Here is a 10,838-nt window from a genome sequence, read left to right on the forward strand (position 1 = left end):
ACGAATTCTAATGGGTTTCCCCATAGATTTCGTCCACTCCAACTTCTATGGAGTCCATCAGCCCAATATTCAACTATCACACAATTGACAGTTCTAGTCCCCTTTATATAATTAATGTCTTTTAGCCACAAAATTAATTCTTATTAATTCTTGACTAATATTAATTAAACAATATGATTTCTCTTTTAATATATTATTCATATAATATATTAATAAATCATAATTAATCCTCTTTCTCCTTAATTCATCTTATCAGTTGCTATGGTGAAGGCAACCCAAAAGGACCATGCTCACAATCGGGTCAAGTACATACCAAAATAGTTATGGGCTTAGACACCTAATCCAACACATGCAACCCTCACGTGAGGGAGTTTTAGTCCTTTCCTCTTGAACACCCTCACATCAATTTAAATACATATGAGGACGTTGTTGCAGAGCACCCTCTTCATCCCATTCTTCCATCTTTTTTCTTTGAAACAAGTTCATCAAGGTCTCCCTCAATGTGTGCAAGAGTTGTAGAAGTTATTCCTAGATTGTGTATGTCCATGAATAAGCTCTGTCAACAAGTTCAAGATGGTAAGAAGTACAAGTAGATGTTCTTTGGTTCGTGGGTATTTTTCCTCTTTGTGTATTTAATTATAATATGATGATAGAATAAGAGTATGTGGGCATGTGGGTGGGTTTTTATTAGATGTTGGATGGAAAATAAAGGTTTTTGTTGTTAGAAAAGAAATTATTCTTGCACTTGTTTGTGGTGTAAAAGAGGTGCTAGTGTAGCAGGACAGTCAGTTTGTGGCCACATATCTTTTCCATAAATTGGATGCACTTTAAAGTTGTACATCCCCTTCTATGTTTGAATTTATTAATAAGGATTCACCCAATCTTCAGGGTGTCTAACAACATCCCATGCTCAACCATGTCACAAATTACAACAACCTGAACATAAGGAATCCCCGTCAAGTCCCACTTTATATAAGTACAAATCATCCCATTCGTATTAACAACTTACTAATCAATATTTTTTACCACTAAATTCATAGTTGTAATCACGACTATAAATGTAGTTATAATCACAAACTTCCTCCTTAATTGTATTCATCAACGCTTAGGTAGTTGGTATGATTACTCAATGGGTCTTGTTAATAACCTTCTCAACAATGCATATATTTTCATAAGATATCCCATAATATACTCCAAAGTTGAGATAATTGGTATATCCTTACCATTAAGAAGTTTGGAATTGAATGTGTTACAAAGGTTGTTTAGTAACATATTTTTATGTGGTCTCCTTGATATTAAAGATATCATAAGATAATTGTTTCATGTATTAAATTGTTAAGTATTAAGAATAATTACCAGAAAAGTGGCTCCTTGCCCGATGTTGTGTTGGTATCTTCAGCAACCACTCATGAGCTTTAGGCTTAAACTTCTTTAGTTCCTCCATATAATGAGCAAAGCATGGAAGAGTAGTGGTTGTGGAATTTAATGGGATTATAATTGTCACTTATACCCTTACCTTTGTCCTTGATCTCAACCGAAGGCCCACAATAAGTTAGGATATACCCATTACACATCGCCCTCACCCTAACCTTGTCATTCTTTACCAGCCTTATATCCTTTCTATTGGGAATTACCCAATGCTCTATTATTTCAATGACTTTTTTTTTAATTCAAGAAGGTTTCACCAATAGCTAAACCAGATTCATGTACTTCTCCATAACTACATGACTTTGGTCTGGTAAGATTAGCTATCATTTCCTTACTTTTAGCAATTTCTCCTCCAAAATACTTAAAGATTTCACTATCAATAACCTCTATTTCATTTTAATTGACATTAGGAGTATTGACTAGAAATATTTCCTTACCAAAAGCTTCCACAACAACAATACGATGAAATTCAATCGTATCAACATCAACATCTTCTATCAAGTCTTATTCAAACATGTTAAAGTCACTATCAGAAGAATTGTCCCGACCATCAATTTCTGTGTTTCTTCCACGTCCTGAATCAGTGTCTAAGTCTTCATAAAGGTTCTTATATTCTTCTTCTTTCACATCCCCCATCCGATGGCGGAAACGTCGGGCGGTGAGGTGACATCATGGATCATAAACATTGATTACATTGAAGAAAGCACAATAGTATAACATAAAGTACATCCTTCATTACTGAATAAATATTACATCTGATATCAAATTTCAAAATGCTAAAAATTTAAATACATAATTGGGCCTTAACAGTAGGCAAAATAATAACAATAATAACTACTCCAAGTAGATTGTCGTTCCATGATTGTTCCCAAAAGATTATACCCGTCTGACTCTTAATTCCCTAAGAATACATGTAATTTGAAAGAGCGTCAACATAAAGTTGGCGAGTTCACATGTTTGTACTGTTTAAATCGTAAGTACTTTTTAAACCAAATAATATATGTTTTATCGTATATAAGTGATTCCAAACTTATATATGTATATGTACTTTTAACCCAAAAGTATGTGTTTTACAGTATATAAGTATTATTTCAACTTATATATTAAATTTAATTTTAATCCAAAAGTATGTGTTTTAGTGTATATAAGCACTATTTCAACTTATATATTAAATGTATTTAGATTGCTCTCAACGTTACAAAGAGTCCTTATAACCGAGTTGTTGAGTAGTTCTTGCCCCTCCCAACACTTCATCGTACGTTGTAAATGTGTAGGCAGTTATCATCTGTGACTTGAACGTTGAGGTTGTAGCTAGCAACAAAAGGTAGGGGTGTCAACCCGTATAGATCTATACATAAGTCTCATGATCACTTAGGATATAATGGTTATAAGTGAAGGGTCGACTAAGTATTAAACTTAGTGTGACGAAATGTCTTGTGTAAACCATTGAGTAAGTATTTCTAAAAGATTGTAGCCCTAACTTTAAATGTTCAGTTATCATGCCACAGTTTAATAGTATTTAACTATTATAAATGTTTTATGAATAAAGTGCATGGCCATTTCATAAGTTATGTGGGTAGAGTAACGACACTGCATAACTAATATCCAAGTTATGTGGGTAGAATAACGACATTGCATAACTAATATCCAAGTTATGTGGGCATAGTAACTACAGTGCATAACCAATATCCAAGTTCTGTGAACAGAGTAACGACAATGTAATTTATCAGTTTATAAATGCGGCAATTTAACAACAATTAAATAACGATGTACATTTATATAAATGATAAATAATCTTTTAATCATGTATTCTCCCCCGAAAATAGTAAAAGGTTTTAAAATGGGGTTGTGAACTCACTTTCCAAGCGTGCTTTAACAACGTTGCGTTTTTATTAAAAACGCCAGGTTGCGTCGAAAATCGAACGGGCAGTGCTTCACCGTAAAGAGAGTCTGAAAGTGTCTGTAAAGAGGGTGGGTGGCTGCTGGACTTTTTATCCAGAAAACTTTGTGGGTGATCGCTGGAACCTCGCCAGAACACTGTTGGATGTGGGCTGTCACCGAAAAAATGGGGTTGCCAGAGTTGGTAGCCGACGTCGGAGGTAGGGATGGTCACCGGAATTTGGGTCAAACAAATGGGGTTTATCAGAGGCTAGAGGCAGTGGCTCGCGGTGGCAGAATGTGGTGTCAGTGGTCAGCGGTGGTGGCTCGTCAACTGAAAAACATCAGAGAGGGAAAGAGAGAGAGTGAGAGAGAGAAAGAGAGAAAGAGAGAGAAAACTAGGAGAGAGATCAAGAGAGAAAGAGAGGTAAGGAAAATGGCTTTCCCCTTCATTTCTATTTATGATGGGTGGCCAAGATTATATCGAGTGGCGTGATCTCAGGCCACGAGCCTTGGGCGTCCAGTTCCGACATTTCATGAATTTTTCGAGTTTGGAATTTTGTACTACTAGATCTCCTGATTCGTAGACGTAAAGATATCCACCTAACAATTTCTACAACTAGGCAAACAAAACATTTACAAGTACGATAACAGTGGATTCCCGTTCGTTGCGATTCGACTAAAATCGAGAATGTGTTAGATCTTCGTGAAACGGAAAAGTTAGCAATTGAATCAAATACTAGACTACTTCCTGATCTATAAAATGTTCACATGCTCACCGAATGAGTTGCGTAGCTATGTGAACGAATTATTAGAAGGTTCGTTGTAGGGAAAGCCAATACTATACAATCCGATCTTTGGGCTTTTTCGGGCGAAATGAGTTTGGGATGAAATTAAATACTAGATCGTATTACGATCTACGGAAAATTATTCGGAGTTGAAAATTCATCGTCTAAAGCACCTAACAAAGCGTTTGAAGTTTCGTTAATTATGTCTTTAGATGGCAGACTTGTAAGTTTTCTTCGGATTGTCATAACTTTTGCATACGATCTCAATTTTCGACGTACTTTATATCCAAGGATTTGTAATTACGGGTACTTTCTGATTAGTGTTTTATTTATACAAAATAATATATATATATATATATATATATATATATATATATATATCAATAATACGTATTAATCCATCATTTATGTATATCGAAAAGTGTTCGTTCATCCAAATTTTCCAGAATTTGATGATTCAACTTATATTTCAAAGTGTAATATTGTATTTACATAAAAAAGAGTCAAATATTTTAAATTAGTTCTATTACATTGATGTTTGACATGTTCGTGGTTGACAATCGTTGACCTAATTTTGACGGTTGTCACATCTTCTTCCATATCATCACCAAATTAGGTACACAAGTTCACCATATAGTTCCCTCAATATTACCATCATATGCCAGACTTTGATTACCAAGATCAAATATTGGATCCATGAAGTCAATCCCTACGCCAGTTGATACAATATTCATTAAGACTTCATTCATTCGGACTATATGCAATGAAACATACACATTATCACTTATACGTGGACCATTTCGCATAGCTACACCGCCTTGACAAGTTTCTTGTATGGTGGCTGTAGCATCAATAATATGAATTACACTAGTACCCTACAGGTTTGTTCAAGTCAAATTATATCCTCTTATTGTAAGAACCAACTTCTTTCTTCTTTCTCATACTAGTAACATAGTATAGGGATGGTTCATCTTATATTTCCTCTATGATAACTTTGGTAGGAGATTTAAAATATTATTGTAAAGTGTACACTATTATCTGCTCACACTTAGAAACATACCTTGAAAGAGTGATCACATCTTAGTCATTACCAAGTGGTAGAATACCAAAATCTAAGTGAATTTGGCATACAAAAGTGTTGGTAGACGGGTTCAGCTTTGGTACACCCTATTTTTTGTATCATAATGTTCAACTCATGCACATAAAACTCACCTACGTCAACAGAGTCCATATATGTGACCCTTGCATCAACATACTTCCTTCCATGTGCATTGGTGAAAAACCCACCATGGTGGATTCTCATTGTGAAGAGATTTGGAAACCACTATGTTAAAAATATTAATATTTTGTTAACACAAACACATCTACTAATAGTTTTATGTTCTTATATTGTAAATAGAAACTTACCATAAATATACTCCATGTTCAAAGTAGATTTAGTGATATATAAGCTCTACATTAGGACTTCTAACATCTTGATCATGCTTATCAACTTTACTTTTTTCTTCCCTGATAATTATGCTCTCAAGGTTTGAACAACTGCATGGATTATTAACGTAAGAGAAATTAAATATCCTCCTACTTATCATCATATCCATGTGAAATGATGACAAGTGTTTTAAAATATTATTAATTTTATCAAAATATGATACTTGTCACCATTTCACATGAGTATGAAGATAAGTATAATGAAAAAATATGAGGATATTTAATTTCTCTTCACGTAATGATGCTTTCTGTCACCTCTCATTAAATGTTAGAATATGGCAGCAAGAAGTTGATGTGAGGGGTGTTCAAGAGGGAAATACCAATATTCCATCACATAAGGGTCGCATTGGTGTGGTCTAACGAGAGAAAGAAACAAAAGTTAGGACCATGGACTTGATTGTTACAAATTGCCAACCATAAGGAACTAAATAGTTACATTTTTCAAAACTAGGACTAACAGTGTGAATTTGGCCTAACCATGAGGTGTCAATTTAGCAACACCCTTCATTTATTTTAAGGTAAATTACACGAATCATCTTATTGTTTGATTTTATTATCTTTTGTCCCTACCAACATAGAATAACTGTAAGGAAATAGCACACAAAAGACACTAAGTTTTCACTTTTTTCAATTTTGACATTAAAGTTATTTTATTTTATTTTTTGACACTCTATTTTTTGTTCGAGATTGAATATTTGAAACCGTGGAATTTTTTTTTTACATTTGAAACTGTATAAATCAAGGTTCTAAATAATATTAGACACGACTTTGGCGCCAATGTCAAACATCAAGCTTTTACGAGTCATAGCGAACCACGTCGTTTGTAAGAAATCACTTAAGGTGACAATTTTATGTATAATTAATAATTTTATATATTTTTCTACTGTTATTCCTTTTTATATACATATATGACTTAAGATGACATTATGTTAAAGCTTTGATGTCAAGTACAAGCCTTTGAGTCATGATACGTCATGACAAACTTTTTAGAACATTGGTATGAATGTATTTTTTTTCATTTAAAAACTACATTTTTATATAAGTACAAGGTTTTGTATTACCATGTCATCATGTCACATCAGCGCCACATAACCAAATAATACATAAAAAATATGGTTATAATATAATTAATACATATGGTTTTTAAATATAAAAAATATATTTAAACGATTTCAAACGTAATAAAATTATTTATATGGTTTCAAATAAAACAAAAAAAACTGAACAAAATTGAAAAAATAAGAAACAAAAAAAATGAGTATTAAAATTAAAAAAAAATGAAAAATTAGTGTCAAAATTGAAAAAAAATAGTGTTTTTTGTAACTTATTTCAATTTTGACACGTTAGTATTCAATGACAGAATGTCACATCATCAAAACTGACATGTCATCATGTCATGTCATCAGACAACTGGGTTGACCTGCCAAGTCGTCAGAATTGTAACAAATTAGAAAAACACGGTGTCAAATTTAAGACAAAAAAACACAATGTTAATTTACGATTATGATGTAATGTTTTCTTATAACTATATTAACATTACTAGGTGTAAAACTCATGTATTATATAATTTGATAAAAAAAATATTAAAATGTAAATAATAAGTATTTTTTAAAATAAAATTTCGAAATAAGGAATGAAATTTTAAAATAAGAAACATATTAATTGCAATTTAATATAATATTTATTATATTTGATAGTTTACATATATAAGTATAAATATTATGTGACTTTTTAATTTAAAATTTGAAAAAACCCAGAAATTGACATTGTATATTATTTATTTCAAAAATATAATAAAATGACAAATATCAATACTAATGAGAGATTGATACGTCATTTATTTATTATAGTTGATAGGTTTATCTTTTAATTTATTTATTATTTATAATTTAAGGAAAAAAAAAAAGAGTAACGCCTAGTTCCCGAATTTATCAAAAGAAAAGGAGAGAAAAGAAAAAGAAAGCTATGAGAGAAAAAAAGAGAAAGGAAAGGAAAACAAAATTTTGTTTTGTGTTTCCGAGTTGGAGAGAAATGGAAGGAAAATAAATCATTTTGTTCTTTTTTTCCAAATCCTCACAAATCAAAAGGAAATGTTAGGAGGAAAAGTGATCGTTTCATTTCCCTCCGCTTTCTCTCTTCCGCTTTCTCTCTTCCACTTTCTCCCTTCAATGAAACTCCGGTTCTGAACAATTCTATGGTCACTGCTACTGCTGTCGCTAGAAGTCCGAGATCAGGATAACAATCTTCCGTTTCCTCCAATTAATATCATTATTCTATTCGCAAATCCAATCACACGTTCACAACTATTTTCCTTCATGATCCTGACCCCTTCTGTTGATTTGCCGTCTTCAACAACAAGACAATCCTTTTGTAGTCTTTTACTAAACTCCATACACCCTTCTTCAGATATACTACACTTTGAAATCTCCGATAATATGTTATTCTGCTTCGATCATCTCGGCTTTGTCGTTAGTCACCTCCCCTTTTCTCTGTTACATGTCTCAATATATGAAGACAAACAGAAAAAGTTATTGGTATCGGAGAAGCTAGTTTCTCAACTTACTCGCCATTTTACCCTGCTAATGAGGTATTGGAGGATATAGAGACGATAACGATTGGATAAGGAGAAATGCGTCGCACACTTCAAGGTATTTATCATGATTCTCATTGTACATTCCTAGTTTGTGCTTTTTTTAGTCTTTATTGAGTAAATGCGCAGTTGGAGAAATTTAACAGATTTGGGATGTCGATGTTTGAGCCATATGATGAAATCCTATTGTCATGGAATTTCAAGAAAGTGATATTGTGTCTGTTCTAAAAGACATGGGTTAACAGCTTACAACTTGTTTACCTTCTTATTCAAAGTAGTCATCAATATTACAAGTATAGAACATTACAAGGTTCAAATTTAGTACTATAATCTTTTCTCGGTGTAAATGACGTCTGCTTTTAAGACACCTGGTAATTGAAGATTCTGATTATATGTTAAACTGTAATGAAGATATGTTCATATAATTATCAAAAGTTGCTTACTTGATAAGAACAGAATATTATCTTTCTTTAAAGCAGAAATACTTCAGCAAGACAACTTATCTATGAAGCATCACACATGGGGCGTATTCTTCATCATCGGAGGCTTAGTCTTGTTCCTAATTTTGCTGATTATTATTTTCGCCTTCCGGAAATCAATCAGAACAGCACAACTAGGAAAGTGTGTAAAACGTGAAGACAGCTGTAAAGGTTGTATTTTTATCTCAATATGTTTTCCATATTCTATAATTTATGATCTTTAAGGTCCTTTGTGCATTGACAACAAAATATTCTCTTGAGAACTGCAGCTGCAAAAGACTATTTTAGTGGAAAACTTCAAACAATAAGCTATTTTAGCTTTCGAACATTGAAGGAAGCATCTAAGAATTTTGATGAGCGTAATCTTCTTGGAGAAGGTGGATTTGGACCCGTGTATCTGGTTTGTTCCCTTGAAATTGAAAAAGTTGTTTTTGTTGATTTGAATCAAAATTATAGCCGATTGGTTTAAGATAAGTAAATTAAAGTGGTTTTTTATAGGGTAAGTTACAAGATGGAAGATTGGTTGCTATAAAGAAACTATCTCTTGAAAAATCACAACAAGGAGAAGAAGAGTTTCTTGCAGAAGTGAGAATGATCACAAGCATACAACACAAGAACCTTTTACGCCTTCTTGGTTGTTGCTCTGAAGGACCTCAAAGAGTACTTGTATATGAATACATGAAGAACAGGAGTTTAGACCTCATTATTTATGGTAGCATAACACTATAATAACCTTAAATTCCATTCTAACATAATGCATAAGAGTTTAGACTCCTATTTTGTTTTTAACCATTGATTTTATAAATAGGAAAAAGCAACCAATACTTGAATTGGAACATGAGATTCCAAATTATATTGGGAATTGCTAGGGGTTTACAGTATCTACATGAAGAGTCACACCTCAGAATTGTTCATAGAGATATTAAAGCAAGCAATATTCTCCTTGATGGAAATTTTCATCCAAGAATTGGAGATTTTGGTCTTGCTAGATTCTTCCCTGAAAACCAAGCATATCTCAGTGCCACATTAGCTGGAACATTGTAAGTTTTTTTTTTTATCATTAAGCGATGTCTAAATAACAAATATTTGAGAAAATGACAACAAGGTTTTTGTGATTTGTAGAGGTTATACAGCCCCTGAATATGCAATCAGAGGGGAATTGTCTGAAAAGGCTGACATTTATAGTTTTGGAGTTTTGGTTCTTGAGATTATTAGTTGCAGGAAAAATACTGATCTTACACTGCCATCAGAAATGCAATACCTCCCGGAATATGTAATTTTTTTTATTTACAATTCTTTTAAAAGATTTAAATTCTACAATCCAAATGCTCTTTCATGGTTTACAACAACACACACTTGAATGACTAGTTTGCATGTTTTTATGATGCAAGGCATGGAAGCTATATGAGAGGTCAAAATTGATTGATCTCATAGATTCAAGAATGCAAAAAGATGGTTTTTCAGTAAAAGATGTTATGAAAACAATTCATATGGCATTATTATGTCTTCAATCTCATCCAAACATAAGACCAGCAATGTCAGAGATAGTGGCAATGTTGACTTGGAAGGTCGAAATGGTAAAATCACCATTAAAACCAACCTTCTTGCACCATAGACAACAACCAAAGGGCGAAGTTTCTAGGGAAACTATCTCAGATAGTTTTCCTTCTACTCTTGAAACTGAATCACCTTCATTAACTCAACCTCCAAACTCTAGAGATTTTGATGTAGGTGAAAATATAGTTTAAAAAATGGTGGTTTATGATGACGATTTTGTTTATGTTTGTTTGATTTGTAAATGTGATTCAAACTCAAAACTTGTAGTTATTTTAAATAATTTCTAGCTAAGGTTTGACCATTTTTTTTTGTCCTTTTATACCTATTTATTCTTCTTGTGTATTGATTGTAAGCTTGTAAAAGAATAGCAATGTTTGGTGGAAAGGGTAGAAGAAGAATGCTATATTTGTGTATATAACTTTTAGCAGACACAGCTTTTTCATATATATATATATATATATATATATATATATATATATATATATATATATATATATATATATATACCTTTTAGCAGACACATTTAACCACTCATGTCATTGAGTACATGGCAAAGTGTAAACTTTGTCCAAATATGATATATATGTTTGGTTAATATCATAATAAATGGGTAACAATTTTTTTTTATTC

At 32.4% G+C, this 10,838-nt stretch overlaps 1 protein-coding gene across 3 annotated transcripts; it reads left to right on the forward strand.

Moving 5' to 3' along the window:
* The first annotated feature begins 7,694 nt into the window (after positions 1-7,694).
* LOC145128941 (cold-responsive protein kinase 1-like) lies at positions 7,695-10,633 on the forward strand. Of its 3 annotated transcripts, none has more exons than XM_079063710.1 (7): positions 7,695-8,230; positions 8,649-8,822; positions 8,921-9,051; positions 9,150-9,363; positions 9,460-9,691; positions 9,774-9,924; positions 10,043-10,633. In XM_079063710.1, the coding sequence occupies exons 1-7, from the start codon at positions 8,212-8,214 to the stop codon at positions 10,397-10,399; spliced, it is 1,278 nt and encodes a 425-aa protein (XP_078919836.1). In that variant the 5' UTR covers positions 7,695-8,211; the 3' UTR covers positions 10,400-10,633. The 3 variants fall into 3 exon arrangements, with proteins under 3 accessions (XP_078919836.1, XP_078919837.1, XP_078919835.1); XM_079063711.1 differs by having other exon boundaries at positions 8,652-8,822; positions 10,043-10,632; XM_079063709.1 differs by lacking the exon at positions 7,695-8,230 and adding an exon at positions 8,436-8,543 and having other exon boundaries at positions 8,652-8,822.
* The last annotated feature ends 205 nt before the right edge of the window (positions 10,634-10,838 follow it).

The sequence above is a fragment of the Lactuca virosa genome, chromosome 8 (genome assembly GCF_052849685.1).
Source record: "Lactuca virosa cultivar CGN04683 chromosome 8, Lactuca_virosa_CGN04683_v6, whole genome shotgun sequence".
Classification (NCBI taxonomy): domain Eukaryota; kingdom Viridiplantae; phylum Streptophyta; class Magnoliopsida; order Asterales; family Asteraceae; genus Lactuca; species Lactuca virosa.

What these genes read in the sequence shown, in the direction of transcription:
- LOC145128941 (XM_079063709.1), top strand. Translation starts at nt 8,519, where the DNA reads ATGACGTCTGCTTTTAAGACACCTG. An exon ending in GTCTGCTTTTAAGACACCTG is followed by an intron (nt 8,544 to 8,651) that starts GTAATTGAAGAT and finishes TCTTTAAAGCAG; the next exon opens with AAATACTTCAGCAAGACAAC. An exon ending in GCCACATTAGCTGGAACATT is followed by an intron (nt 9,692 to 9,773) that starts GTAAGTTTTTTT and finishes TGTGATTTGTAG; the next exon opens with AGGTTATACAGCCCCTGAAT.